Here is a 16,276-nt window from a genome sequence, read left to right on the forward strand (position 1 = left end):
GTGTTCTAGCAATAGCCCCAAATGGTAATATCATCAGTATCAATACAGTCAAGCAAAGCAAGCTTATAGAGCTGGGTATGAACATTTAGAGCAGTGATTCTCAACCTTCCTAATGCCGTGACCCTTTAATACAGTTCCTCATGTTGTGGTGACCCCCAACCATAAAATTATTCCTAAGACCTTCGAAAATATGTGTTTTCTGATGGTCTTAGGCAACCCCTGTGAAAGGGTCATTCAACTCCCAAAGGGGCTGTGACCCACAGGTTGAGAACCACTGATTTAGAGTGAGACTCTGAAGAGATAGGGAGGAGGGTGATGTAATCCCATAGCACTAGTAAGAGACTCTTCTGTGAAGTGCCTACACATGGTTTCAGATTTCAAAGATGTAAGGATGAGTTTCCAGATTGATAAAGATTCAGAAAACACACACACGTATATACATGCACACACACATACTAGCAATATATTCCTAGAGTGAAGAGACCTGCCAGTTAACAGAAAAGCAAAAAAAAGTCCAGTCGACAAGAGTTCTCCTAACTCCATTCCTTTCTTCTGAATAAACCTTGCTAGTCTCCGAGAATCATGGCTGAAAAAGGCATTACTTTTAATTTTAGCTGGAAGTCAAGCAGCCTTACACAAAATTGCTTGTCCTTTTAATGGTGACTGCTGCATCTTGAGCTTGTTAGGTCTATATATTTTTCAACCCTTAAATAGAATTGTGGCAACTTCTTTAACTTCTAAATGGCTGCCAGATGCTTTATTCTGATGAACCTTTTCCCTAAAAACTATCAAGTGTTTAACTTAATATCAAGTCTTAACAACCACTACATTTCTTTGCACAATTTTATTTTCAATTGCCTTCTTCCCCCACCCCCCAACATTTTAATACTGCAACTATTTGGTACTTGTCAACATTTATCCATCCACACATACACACACATTTATTTATGGAAGATGGGACTACTTCAGCAGATTTTTTTTTTAAACCAAAGAAGAGTCTTTATTTGGAAGAATCTCTACTGTGAGTCATTTGGAAGTGAACATATGATTCCAAAGTTGTGACATTGCATTTCACAATCTCAGAACACTGGTCAAGGTTCTTCTTAATTCTATAGAATTTCTCCACATATTCGGATCGACTCAACAGCTCCACAAAATCTTCATCGTGGGTTATCACAAGCAGCTGAAAGTTACGTTGCTGAGATCTACTTTTGATTATCCTTCAAAGAAAAAACAAATGTTGCATATGTAATGTCAAAGCTGATATAATCCAGAACGCACACTTAATTAATTTTTCTATTCGATTTTATATTTAGGTGAGAGAGAAGCTCCGAGAAAACTGCACCTCAGATCGCGATGAGGCCATTAGTAGATCAAGGAGAACAGAGAGAGTTACTTGGAAGAGGTCAGTATTTGGCTTGTCCGGATCCCACTAGAAGTGATGTCAGACAAGTAAAAATGTACAACAGGATCTATCCAGTTCTGAGGAACAATATTAGCTAAACACTATTTAAATGTGCTTTGTGTTAGATAACTAAAATATTTCTATTTATTAAAAGCTTTACCCATACCCCTTTATTTCTTTAGCCATAAAATTATTTCCCTTGCTTTTATATTACTAATTTTTAGGGCTGAGTTCCAATTCTAAATATAGGAACCTGCTGGTTTTAAGAAACAAGAATATTAAATTCTATATCATGTTGATGTCTTTGGATCAATAAACTCCCTTTTTATGACCCTGTAATCCCTTAATTTGAGGGTAGCGTCAATTTTCTACTAAATAAACAGTGAGTGGCATGCAACCCATGCCTTAGAAAGAATACTTCTGCTTTTCATACTGAGGTAGAGGATAGCATCATAGCTTCCAATTTGGAACAAAAAAGTGATAGATAAATATAGAATAGATTCGCTTGAAACTGAATCTATTGCTGCTAAAATTTTACATGCAGACAATTACCTGAATTACTTAGCTGTTGATTATGCATGGAAAGTTTCCACAGGCTTAAACGTATGCCTGAGGAAAGATGACTGATGAAGACTGTTTATTATGTGTATAAAGATTGTCCTTGACTTACGACTGTAATTGAGCCCAGATATCGTAACTTTGAAATTGGATCATAAATCCCATTTTTAGGGTTCATCATAACTTTGAATGGGTGCTAAGTGACTGGTTGAGTCGAGGACTCCCTGTAATTTCTAGTTCCACATAAGAAAATCTTCTTAAACTTCTTAGTAAAATCTGTGGATACTTACTCCACCAAAGCATGTGCAAGAGATTCAATATTTTCTCGGTCAAGATTGGTGGTAGGCTCATCCAATGCAAGAATACCACAATTGAGACAGAAAGATTCAGCCAGAGCAAGACGAATAATGAGAGAGGCAAGAACCTAAAATTAAAATAAATATCTTTGATATTGATAAATGGACTAGAGTATGCAAATGTATTTAAAACCAATGCATTACTATCATTAATACTCCCTTACTATGTGAAAAAAGGGCCTGTTCAAAATGCTAAGGGTGCTGTTAAAGATCCCCAGTTTTCTTAAATACCATAAATATCATTTCCAAGTTTTATTATGAAAATAATAATAATAATAATAATAATAATAATAATAATAATAATAATAATAATATATCACCCTTCTCCTGAAGGACTCGGGGTGGTGTACAGCCAAGATTAAAACATAAATATACAATATCATAGTTAAAATTAATTAAAATTTAATTAATTAAAATTAATTAAAATCATTAAATAGTTTTGGCCGAATTTTAAAACCCAATATTAAAACCCAATTTAAAATCATTCAGTTAGACAGCCCCGCCTGTCGGAACAGTAGGGTCTTGAGAGCACAGCGAAAAACCCGGAGGTCAGAGATGTTACGAATATCCGGGGGCAATTCATTCCAAAGGGCAGGAGCTCCGACAGAGAAGGCTCTCCTCCTGGGTATCGCCAGCCGACATAACTTGGTCGACAGTACCCTGAGGAGTCCCTCTCTGTGGGAGCGAACTGGTCGGTGGGAGGCTGTTGGTGGCAGAAGGCAGTCCCATAGATATCCTGGTCCTATGCCATGGAGCACTTTAAAGGTGGTGACCAACACCTTGAATTGCACTCGGAAGACCACTGGGAGCCAGTGCAGCTCGCGCGGGAGAGGTGTTACATGGGCGTAACGAGGTGCGCCCATAACCACCCGCGCGGCCGCATTCTGGACCAGTTGGAGCCTCCGAGTGCTCTTCAAGGGGAACCCCATGTAGAGAGCATTACAGTAGTCCAGACGGGAGGTGACGAGGGTGTGAGTGACCATGCGCGAAGTGTCCCGATCCAGAAAGGGACGCATCTGGCGGATCAGGCGAACCTGATAAAAAGCCCCCCTGGCTACGGCCGTCATATGCTCTTCTAAAGACAGCCATGAGTCCAGGAGGACACCCAGATTGCGAGCCCTCTCTGTGGGGGGCAAAGATTCACCCCCAATAGTCAGCGATGGCACCAGCTGACTATACCGGGACGCCTGGAGCCACAGCCACTCAGTCTTGGAAGGGTTGAGCTTGAGCCTATTTCTCCCCATCCAGACCCGCACGGCCTCCAGGCAGCGGGACATCAAGGGCATCATTGGGGTGGTTTGGGGTGGAGATGTACAGCTGGGTGTCAACAGCGTACTGGTGGACTCTCACCCAAAACCATGGATGATCTCACCCAGCGGCTTCACATAAATGTTGAACAGAAGGGGCGAGAGGACCGACCCCTGTGGCAGCCCCCAAGCGAGGCGCCTCGAGGTCGACCTCTGCCCCCCTGCCAACACAAACTGTGAGCGGTCGGAGAGGTAGGAGGAGAACCACCGTAACACGGTGCCTCCAATTCCTAACCCACTCAACCGCTGCAGCATGATACCATGGTCGATGGTATCAAAAGCCGCTGAGAGATCTAATAGGACCAGGACAGAGGAGCAATCCCTGTCCCGAGCCCTCCAGAGATCATCAACCAACGCAACCAATGCCGTTTCTGTGCTGTACCCCCGCCTGAAGCCTGAAACCCGACTGGTACGGGTCCAGCTTCCTCCAGGTACCGGGGTAGCTGTCGTGCAACCACACTCTTGACAACCTTCGTCAAAAAAAGTATTAGCATTTTGTAGCATACATTAATTTGATGCAAGTCATTAGCCATGATTAAACTTCTTAGCCCTCAGATAAAGAAAACCCCAATTAATCTTATTTTTCTAAGGCTGAAAGTATCCCTAATAACTTGTATATCTTTACAGCACAGTAGCACTGAAACAACACCAAGCTTATCTTGACTGATCACAATTTTTCCATGGGCTGATCCTCTGATCTCTTGGGAGGAAAATTTGGATCTACTAGACCACTTGATATATGGGGAAAAAACCATAGTCTGTATATAAAAAGATCCTTTAGAGGTGACTACCATCTGGGGTAATCTGATATTAGTCACCAGCACTTCCTATGCAAGCAGTTTATGTTTTAAATTTATAATATTAAAAGGTCTACACACTTGAATTGGCTGAGTCACTTTCTCCTTCCATGAACAGAAAAAGAGAGTAGGGTATTTTGTAATTATTATCCTTACAATTTTCTTAGTAAATTCCCTTCGGTTTCAAGAATTACTATGAAAATATTCATATACTTCTGGAAGGTATGATTCTGTGTGTGAAAGCTTAAATGAGAGCAACAGCATGTTCTACTTCAAATGAACATGCTGTTGCTACGTTAAACTAGAGAAATCTGATTAATATATTTGATTACAAATGAAAGACAATCATGACTCATTACTATGGTTACTTTCTGAATTCAAGACTGAGTGAAAGTATATGAAAAGTTTCTAAAATTTTAATTTTTATTACAATAGGTAGCAATAGGTCCATGGCTTGGGAACAGGTTATCTGAGGGACCGTCTCTTGCAGGTCACATCTACCCGACCCATCAGAGTGGGGAGTCAGGGAATGTTGCGGGTCCCATCCCTGAGGGAGATACACCTGGTGGGACCCAGAAGAAGGGCCTTCTCCGTGGTGGCTCCCTCTCTCTGGAACATCATTCCCCCAGAGATTGGAAGGGCCCCCACTCTAATACTTCGGAATATTCCAGAAGGTGCTGAAGACCTGGTTCTGCCAGTGGGCCTGGGGAACCTAGAGCGGGATGGGGCCCATTAAATGGCTTGTGTGATGTGCTGTCGCTGGGGTGGGGTGTGGGAGGTGATTTTGTTATATTGTACTATATTAATTTATTTGATTCTTTTTGCTAAATTTTATTATTTTAAATGTGATCTTATAGTATGTAAGCCGCTTTGAGTTGCCATGGGCAAATAGGCGGCAATATAAATTCAATAAATAATAATAATCTACAGTGTATATATCTTATTTTATGCACCAAAAATAATTGAAAATGACTAGGTAAAAAATGCACCCAGAACATCATCAAGTGCTTGCTGGCAACCATATCCTATGGTACACAATGATCACATCTTTTTCACCAGTTAAAAAAAACCTGAGAACTTCCCATCTAACAGTCTTCCTCCCCTGCACTTTTCTCAACACAACTGATGCAACATACGCTTCACTATGCTTTGTCATTGAAAGATGCAATGGGGACGGGTCTCCCCCTCAAGAAAACATTCCCCCCACCAATTAAAATACAAAACAATTTTGCTTAACTGCAGTTGACAGATTCCATGTATAATTAGATATGCAAAGAATGAATTAGAAAGGAACATTTAAAAAGAGAGTGATGAGTTTCTTCCCTACAGCAGGGGTGGCTAATCTGCAGCCTATCCAGCTTGTGTTTATGCATCTTTGCATCTCTGCATGATTTGTGTGTGTGTGTGTGTGTGTGTGTGTGTGTGCGCTTTTTAAACCTTAAGTAAGCCCTATTTAGATGCATTAAGCCTTACCTATTTTGGTTTTTTAAAAAAGCCCATTCTTACAAGGATTGCTACACAATGACGAAGAGTTTCACTGAAATATTTCTGTGACAGAACCACCATCACCTCTCATATTAAGATGGTGATACTAATAATAAGCATTGAATGCAACCTGCTTTCCTTCACAAGTGATTTTCAGTCCCAAACTGGTTGGCCAAATTTGAACAGCCATCTTCCATTTAAATAAGCTAAGAAGAAAGGAAACTGTGTCTCAAAGGTGCTTTTTCAAAAGGCAAGTGGACTATGGGTTTTTTCCCTTGAGGAAAAAAAATGTTTCACTTCTCATCCAAGAAGCTTCATCAGTTCTTGTTGAATCGGGGGGGGGGGAGGGTGGAGGGTGGGAAAGATCTGATCATCCTCCCTTCATCCATCCAGAACTGATGAAGCTTTTTGGATGAGAAGCAAAATGTCTTTTTCTTCAAGGAAAAAAAACATAGTCCACTTGCCTTTTGAAAAAGCACCTTTGAGACAACTATGACCTGGATGTCTGAGAATATCCATAGACAATGCAAACTGTACTGCTCCAAGTAACCACTTTACTCTTTCCAATGCTCATGTGAAAAAACAGGCTAAAAAAATATATTCAGTGTAACTACAGTTTCTCACATTAGAATGTTTTGGAAGCAAACATGATCTGAAGCTGGGAATTAAAGCTATTCTAAAACAAATAATTCTCGGTACCGAAGAATATAAACTGCAGTTTGATGGAGACTTTACACAAAATGACAGTGTGAGTCTTATTTCAATTAAACACAGACAGGATCGTCTGAATGCAGTACCTTGATCTGCTCTGTACAGTTTAACTGGTTTAATATATACTGTATGTTTTCCATAAATCTTTCCCTGGGGGGGAAAATATGAATTTATTCATTCCATTGTGCTTCGCTAATTGTGCGGTCACAATTTCTGAGTTCACTTTTTCAACAATACTCTAGATCAGGAGTGTCAAACTGGTGGCCCGCGGGCCAGATGCATCACGTGCAGGCTACGTCCATCCCACCTCCACGAAGGGAAAAAAACCATCACAATATGTCACGTGATGGCTACGTGATGTGGCAAGTTTAACACCTGTGCTCTAGATCTTATTCCTGGTATAAATGTCTACAAATCAATGAACTGGCATGAAAACAATACTACATACCTTTTGGCCAGCACTGCACCTGCCCCTCATATCTAAAGCAGTGTCTCCTTTTGTCATGACTACCCTGTAATTGTAACTCCTCCTTTTGTCAGAAGCAGAGATATTCTCATCAGCATCAGACCGAATTTCTATATAGTCAATATCTTTAGGGGGAAAAAACAATTTTATGCAGTTAGTTGCCAAAGCAACTTTCTTTTCCTTAAAGCATTCTAATCATTATCTACAGAATAAATCCACTCTATTACCACATAAGCATAAGTCATTTGTCCACAATATAGTCAAATTAGTTCAGATTTTTGTCAAAAGCTTTTCCAGATCTTGTTTGGATACTTATTATGGATTTCGATTTTGCATCCGTTAGCCAAGGAGAATGGATTTTCCTTACAACCCACTCTCCAATGCACTGCTCACAAATTCTTTTTTCAGAAATATAAATGCTAAAGGTATTACTTTTTAAAAGTTAAAAGAAATTTCAAAATGCAGAATTCTGGTAACTCAGCAATTGAATATAGAATATATTCAATATAGAAGTCTGTTAAGAGGAAGATGATGCTATAACAAGGCAAGTAATAGGAAAGAATTCATGTAAATGTATTAATTAAGATGACTCAACTGGAAATGGCATATTGCTTATTATGAAACATTATATAACCTCTCTAGGAATGAATGTATAAATCTATTTTTATCTTAAAGAAAGATGATCTCAGAATTTTATCTCCAATACTCCCCACCCCCAATAAAATCTACTGCAAATATATACTCTATATATACACACACATACATATATATATATTTATACCTTGTCCCCTGTATGTGCTTCGCCACAGGTCACGAATTATCTTGTTAATTTCTTTCATTTTCATGCTATGAAATGTCATTATTGCTCTAAGAGATGGAAAAGAGTAAACAGACTTTAAAAATTTAAGTTCCTTTGCTTTCACTATACTCTGATCATGCACTGCTGTGCTTTGAAATTCAAGGAAGATGCCAGAGCTATGTAAAAAGTTCTACTACAAGCATGATAAAAAGACTATTGCATGGAAACTACACTACTAAAAAACCATATATTGAACCTTGTATGATACCTTCAGGTGTTCTCAAAAGATGCTATAATAAATGTCACAGCAATTTTCAAATAATTGACACCACAATCTAACAGAAAACGGATCCATGATTTTCATGGATCCAAGTACATTATACAAAGTCTGGGATTATGGTAGGCATTCATTGTTTAATAATGATCAGAAATAAGGCCATTAGTAGAAACAAATTAAAAGCATACTGCGTCCGCTTAAAATAATCTTTAAAAGAACTTCTTGATTTTAAAGTAACAAATTTAATCAGGAAGTATTTAAAGGATAGTATTTATTACAGTAATAGTAATGTGAGCTTCAAAATATTTTTCCGCCTTACAGAAGCAGAAACATATATAGTTATTACGGCATATTTGGAATATAAAAATATTGACCAGTTATGCCAAATAAACATGTAATTAATACAGCACAATTCATATATAGCAAGACCTCCAAATCTCTCTGATTTATGCCCATGCAGCATTAACTTGGTGTCATTCCTCCTTTGAGTGGTCACCAAATGAACTGATGTAAGTTGTGGACTACTTGCACTCATTAAGATGTTCAACATTATTTCCTAAAATAATTTTTTTTACTGCCTCGAAAAAAGAGACCTTAATCAACATGGCAGGGGAATAAATTCTCTTTTGACATATTATAAAGTAATACTAATTTTCAGAACTTTTGAACAGATGGAGAAAAAAAGATTTCTTTTTTTCAGAAAAAAAATTGTCCCAAATGTTGTTTTATTAAATATATAATTTTGACTTTTAAAAGTTTTAAAATAAAACAATACAAGTTTTGAAAGAGAAAAAAAAGAAAGGAAAGAAAAATAATAGAACAGAAAAATGAAAAGAAAAAATAATAAACAAGCAGTTTCCAACCTAATAGCAGTTATAAATGCATTTATATTTTATTCTTTCTCTCTGTAAGGTTAGACCATAATTTCCCTCATTCCATAATCTACCCTTTCTAATAATCAAAGTTATAAATTACATAAAGGATGTTATTCCTTTTTTTTTTAAAGCAAAAAGTCCATAAAGGGTTTCCAGTCACTAATAGTTATTGTCCTTTCTTCAATCAAACAAATCAATTTTGTCTTCTCTGCTTACTCTGTCATCTTCACCAGCCATTTCTCAATTGTGGGAATTTCAGGGTCTTTCCATTTTTTCTTTGCATATAATAATCTCGCAGCAGTTATATATAAAACCAATATTCCATAACTCTTTTTACATTTTCTATTTAATAGCTCCAGCAAGAATAATTCTAGTTTTGATTGGATATTAATGTTTCTTTGTATCCCCTGTATGTATTTGAAGCAAAATTTTCTGGGTTTTTTTGCAGTTCACCAGGTATGATAAAAAGACACTTCATGCGTTCCATATTTTCCACAGAAATCTGAACTATTTTATACTAAATAAAATAAATCATTTTTCTGGAGTCATATACAAATGTACATCATTGTATAAAAGTTCTCTTTTAAATCAAATGTAAATTTCAATCCTTTCAGCCAAATATTTCCCTCTTGTTCTATCAATATATTAGGTCCAAAGTTCTTAGCTCATTTGATCATACACTCTCATTTGTTTTTCTGTTTCAAGTTTTAACAAGCTTGTTTTAGCAATTACATGTTAATCATTTGTACATAGCTCAATTTCAAATTCTGTCCCGTACTGTTTAATTCAAAATGCCCTGTTATCTACTTTAAATCTTCCTCTTAAATGTGCATATGAAAACCATTGAAACTAAATGCCTCTGAAGTCAACTGATCTCTTGATTTCATCTTATATTCTTCATGCTCTTGTAACAACTCTCAACAGCATAACCATCTCTCTTGCTGTTTCTTATCTATAAAATGCTGAGACCCTTAAAGTATTTTGGGCATTCTGAATTTATATCTATTCTGTAGTCTCAATGTGGCATTTCTAATATAGTGATCTTTAAAAACTACATAAACCTTAATTTTATTGTACCACAGAATGTCATGCCATCCAAATCTCAGGTTGTGCTCTTCTAGTGCTAGAATTCTCTTATTTCTCAAAAGCACCCATTCCTTCATCCAAACCAGCGGTGAAATCCACTTACCTTTGCTACCAGTGCTGCAATGGGAGCGCCCGGGAGTGCACGCTGAGGCGCCTCTTCTGAGCATGCGCAAAACCTTCTGCGCATCTGCAGATGGTAAAAAAACAGGACGTAATGACATCCTGGCAGGTGGGCAGAGCCTCCCGCCGCCAGCGCTACCGGTTCAGTGAGCCGGATAGAACCAGGCGGATTTCACCGCTGATCCAAACCAAGCAGCAGAATGTAAAATACAGGCAGCCCTCCTCCTCCTCATTCCTTTGCATCTTGGAGGTCTTTATATTTATATTTAACCCTTGACTTTTTGCCTTGCCATAAAAATCTACGTCTTTCTTCCATTGCTTAAAAGGCATATTACTTGTCAAAATACATATTGTTTGAAACAAAAACTATATTTTAGGCAGTACATTCATTTTTATCACTGAAATATTCCCCAACAATGACAACTGTAATTTCTCCCATCTTAGAATATCTTTAATATCATTCCATGTCAACATAATTGTTCTGAAATAATATATAATTCATATTAGTCATAGTAATACTCAGCACTTCACTTTTTTCTCAACCTTAAAAACACTTTTTCAATCAATTGTTTTGGCTCTTCCATCCCCATATTTTTTGTTAACTTCACAAAAAAAAAAAAAAAAAGCTAAACAAATCCCAATTCTGGAAAAACTAAAATACATGTATCTGACATAATCTTCATTTCAAGCCAATTACTAATTTAGATTCAGATTTAGATATACTGTAGTACAAATAAGTTGTTTTACTCATAGTATTATGTTTGAAAACTAAACATAATTATTTTTTTCAATTTAAAAGTATAATTCAAAAAAGAATTTACTACTTGGATTTACTTTGAAATAGTTTAAAAACTTTTTTTGGGACGCCTGTCCATGTGTACATATGTATGTGTACGCATACATTTTTATGCCTTGTGAGGCCTACAGAAAAGAAGATCCACAGACATTTGAGATTTAAAAAAATCAGAAACATAGAAGGCCACATTCAAATCTGGCATAGAATTCTTTAATGAAAGCAGCACTGCCATGATAGAGTTTTGCACTTGAGGATTAAACTGTCCTGCTGGTGCTCTCTCTCCATTTTTAAACTATAAGAAAATATTTCATTTGTGAACAGTGTTTTAAAAATATTACAATGTTAGAAGGAAAAAAATAGTGGGGACATTTCCCACCTTGAATTTTTAAGTTTACTTTCCTGAGCCTTCATATCTTGGTTACTCTACAACTGACTTCCTACCATTAATTATTGTAATTACCTTTGTACTTATACTGTATATATATCTTATTTTTCTTAATTGTTTATACTTTTCCTGTCAAATCTTATATTTATGGTCACTTCATGCATCTGATTATATGGAATTACACTGCTATGTTACACTAACAATAAGCCAAAATGTTAATAATGCAAATCTTATTCCTATATAGCTACTAATCCTTCTCAGTAAGAAAACCTTTTGTATCATTCCATTATACTTATGATTGCGTGCTTAGGTTATATAGTTACCTCTATGCTATACTTTTGTAATTATAATAATAGCAAAGGCACAAATAGAAAATAGATAATGGAAAATATAATTTGGTAGATGGTGTAATGAAGCCCAAAAGTGTTCCAAGAACTCTTGGTTTCATTGTTCTCATTACTTATATTTAGTCATGCTTCCGTTGTAACACAGGATTTTATAGCAGCTTTTTGCCTGATAATATCAAATTGACTCATGGTTATTTTTTACTAGTGAACGAAGTGGCATATTTTGGATGTATCAGATAAACATACAGAAAGAGAAGCATATTTACTTATCATGTTTAATCTTATCATGTTTTTAAAAATATAACAATAAAAAAGCTTTCCTTTTTTAGAGAATGAAAAAGAGAAGTTATTAGTTTACTTTTTGATTTCATAAATTGCTTCTTTTTATTTAGGCCAGCTTCCCCAATGTAGGTAAATTATTCCAATTGGGTAAAAGTGTTTTTATAAATCCATTACTCATCATAAGAGTGACGTCTAAATTAACTTAAAGATTGCCATGTGTATTAAAATATATTTGAAAATAACTAACAGTATTCCTGTTAAGATGAAAAACGATGAAATTACCAATGGTAATTTGGTGAAATGACATAAAAATCGTTCATTTAAAAAAAAAAAAAATACCCACAGTCTCTGAGTTACCACCATCTGTTTAGCAACCAAAGTTATGACAGTGCTTAAGGAAGGAACTTACAATTAGTCCTTGAAGTTTGAGAAGACTTTCTGATAAGCAGTTTTGGATAACAGAGGAAAAGGTTGGGAACCATTGACTTAGGCTGACAAAAGCCACAATGCAGGGAACCCTCAATTTATGACCACAGCTAAGCCCAAAATTTCTGTTGTGAAGCAACATAGTTATTAAGTGAGTTTTGCCCCATTTTATGACCTTTCTTGCTACAGTTGTTAAGTGAATCACCACAGATGTTAAATTAGTAACACAGTTGTTAAGTGAATTTGGCTTCCCCACTGACTTTCCTTGTCAGAAGATCCCAAAAGATGATCTCATGACCCCGGGATACTGCAACCATCATAAAGACATGCCAGTTGCCAAGTGCCCAAATTTTGATCATGTGACCATGGGGGTGCTGTAATGGTCATAAATACAAAAAACAGTCACGAGTCACTCTTTTCCATGCCATTGTAACTTTGAATGGTCACTAAACAAATGATTGTAAGTTGAGGACTACCTGTATTAGATTTTAAAGTAGCTTTAATTTAAAGGTAGACTTCAAACTAGTCATATCTCACAAGGCAACTATAGAACATCTCCACCAATTCTTCTGACCAAGACCAATTTATTTTTCAATTGGAGTTCATGTCCTTTCATATTATTCAGAAAAGTTTGTACTCCTTGTAAAGGGATAGAAAAATAAGGATAGGATATTTCTCTGGGGTAACCTCAGAAATTCCCAGGTTGGAACCTCTTGTTTTAAGGAAATATGTGGTATGGAATTTCTGACACATTACTGTTTTAATGCCACAATAATCCAAAACCACCTTAATGAAAGGCTGCAGAAGGACCAGGATATTGATCTGCCAGGTCTTCTCCGAACCTAGTTATAGACATAGCAGTTCCTTATTTTTTAGGGTTCCAAACTGAAGGACAAAAGAACTACAACACTTTGATGTCATGATCCCACACTCCAAAGTCTATTACTGCACGATCAACAGAATTACAATATAGAATGTGTAAATTGGAAGGGATGTTATAGGCCACTTAGTTAAACCCTCCATTCTGTGCAGAAATCTAAAAGTAAGTCATATAAATGTAAGAAATGTAACTCATCTAGTCCTGATTGAAAGCCTACAACAAGGGGCATTCTTCCACTGGGCAACAGTTGAACAACTCTTACTACCCTGGAATTCCTTCTAGTATTCTAGTATTTCTTTTAACTTCAATCCAAGGGTTCTTGTCCTGTTCTTAGTTTTAAAAGAAAACAGATCTATCTGTAACAGTCTTTTCAATATTTGTTTGCTATCCTGTCCTCTTACTCCTTTTTAAGTGAAACATATAAAGTTTCTTTAACTTTTGTACTAGGTCTTGATTTCATCAGCTCTTCTCTGAACCCATTCAGCTTCTCTACATCCTTTTTAAAAGAGGGTTATTCAAAATTGTTCTCCAAAAGCAGTCTAATAGCTGGGTGACTTTGGGCCAGTTGCTCTTTCTCAGTCCATCCCACATTGCAAGGAGTTGTTATGGGGAAAATAGGTGGTGTGAGTAATTCATATAGGAAGTCTTCAATTTGTGACAGCAGTTGGGATCAGAATTTCTGTTGCTAAGCAAGGCAGTTATTTGTTAAGTGAGTCACACCCATTTTATGACCTTTTTTGCCAGTTGTTAAGTGAATCACACAGACAGCAAATACGGTTTTGACCATTGACTTTGCTTGTTGAACCCATCTAGGAAGGTTACAAATGGCAATCACATGATTTTGGGCACTGTAACTATTGTAGCAATAGCACTTAGACTTATATACTGTTTCACAGTGCTTTAAAATCCTCTCAAAGCGGTTTACAGAGTCAGCATATTGCCCCCAGCAATCAGGGTCTTCATTTTACTGACCTCGGAAGATGGAAAGCTGAGTCAACCTTGAGTTGGTGAGACTTGAATTGCCGAACTTCTGGCAGTTGTCAGTCAGGAAAATTAGCCTGAAATACTGCATTCTAACCACTGCACCATCACAGCTCCTAAATTCTATTGTAAATACTAAATCCTATTGTAAATACTGGTTTAAGTGCCCAAAGTTTGATCATGTGAGCATGAGGATGGTGTGACAGTCCTAAGTGTGAGGACTGACTATAACAGTTTTCAGTACTGTTGTAATTCTGAATATTGCTAAACATATAGTTGTAAGCTGAGGACTACTTCTATGCGACCTTGAGTGGTACAAAATAAAGGAGGAATATAAATCTAATAATTGCATAAATAAACACATTTATTCAGAAATAAAACCTAGAACCTCATTTTGTTATTGTGAGCTAGTATATACCGTATTTTTTGGAGTATAAAACACCTTTTTCCCCCCTAAAAGGGGGTGAAAATTTAGGTGCGTCTTATACACTGAATGTAGCCCCGCCCACCCACTGGCCCCCACTTTTTGGCCTCTGCCTCCCAGCAGTTACCTCCTTGCAAGCAAACAGCAAGAAATAACAGCTCCTTTCAGCTTCAGCACAGCCTAATTAGCACAAGTTGATTGGATCGGCCTCCCGACTCTCAGCTGATTTGCTCTCAGCTGTTTTGCGCAGGGCTCTGCTGCTTGCTGCAAAGAGGTAAATTGCTGGAGCAGATTTTTTTTTCCTTGTGCTAATTAAGCTATGCTGAAAACGAAAATGAAAGTAAAGCAGGCTGTTTGCTGCAATGAGGCAAAATTGCTCAGAGGCAGAGGGAGATTTCTTTTTCTTCTTTTCCTCACCAAAAAAGGTAGGTGCGTCTTATACTCCGGTGCATCTTATACTCCGAAAAATACAGTAGTATAGTATATAGTATAGAAGAGGTATAGCTGACCTACAGCAGCCAGAAGTTTAGAAAGTGGTAGCAATAGGCCCCTAGTGGAGAAGAGAGAGTGAATTGCTCATGCTTCCTCCTTTTCTTATCCTTTTGACACTTGTGCTCAATCAGTTCTTAGTACGTAGGGATACATCCTCCAGTATTAAGAATCTTGATATTGATGTGGTAAGTCAACATCACAGGACACTTAGCATGAAAAAATACTGATTTGCGTACTGTCCTCAATATGGCGGAAATATGGAATCAGAAGAGATGTTGGCAAAATATCCTGGGCCGAAATAACCACAAAACTGTCTGTGGTGGGTGCTTCTTCCCACAAACTCTACCAATCTGCTTAATAAGCTCCTGGTAATGAGGATGAGTCACTACCATATGTTGTTTTTCTGACTGTGAGTTTGCTTTTGAATGGATCTCTTGGGGCCACACAGGCCAACAAAGACCTATCACATCCCAATACATGAATTAGGAAGAGTCACAGAAGGAAGGCCTGGAAAAACAGTGGGCTGAACCTCAATGCATCAGCATTTGGAGTGGAACTGAGGAAAAAGTTGATATGTTGCTGTCTGGTGGGACTTCTGGAAAAAACTTTAGCCTTCCATTATTACTGATACTTTATTGCACAAGCACAGAACAAATTAATTGAGTGATAAATATTTTGTTATTCATTTTGTTTGTAGGTCTGCTTTTATTCTAAATGTGGATGAGCAGTAGCAGATTAAAAAGACAAAATAAAATAAAACCAAATATATGTAAATTCTTGTCTTCCAATAATGAATAGATCATATTTGAGTTTAAATATATTCACTCTAACCTAAGGAATACAGATCTTATTCAGTTTTAGCAATCCAAGTATGCATGTCTAATTGCCACCTAGAACATACTTGCAAGTTGGGTTTTAACAGGTATCCAAAAATCAGATATCCAAAAATCAGATCCTAGGTTTCCAAAATTTAAATAGAGGTATTTTTTGCAGACAATACCTTCATATTCATCCCATCCAC

The 16,276-nt window shown here is 37.0% G+C and overlaps 1 protein-coding gene across 3 annotated transcripts in view; it reads right to left on the minus strand.

Moving 5' to 3' along the window:
* Positions 1-973: 973 nt before the first annotated feature.
* RAD50 (RAD50 double strand break repair protein) overlaps positions 974-16,276 on the minus strand; it is a 54,933-nt gene continuing 39,630 nt past the window's right edge. For all 3 annotated transcript variants that reach the window (XM_034404566.3, XM_034404552.3, XM_034404561.3), the window contains exons 23-26: positions 7,867-7,952; positions 7,068-7,210; positions 2,254-2,387; positions 974-1,220 (exon numbers count right to left, since the gene is read on the minus strand). In XM_034404566.3, the coding sequence (XP_034260457.1) occupies positions 1,001-1,220; positions 2,254-2,387; positions 7,068-7,210; positions 7,867-7,952 (583 nt within the window). In that variant the 3' untranslated portion in view covers positions 974-1,000. The remainder of the gene's footprint in view (positions 1,221-2,253; positions 2,388-7,067; positions 7,211-7,866; positions 7,953-16,276) is intronic.

Source organism: Pantherophis guttatus, chromosome 2, assembly GCF_059756535.1.
Source record: "Pantherophis guttatus breed Tessera chromosome 2, ASM5975653v1, whole genome shotgun sequence".
NCBI classification, from domain to species: Eukaryota; Metazoa; Chordata; class Lepidosauria; order Squamata; family Colubridae; genus Pantherophis; species Pantherophis guttatus.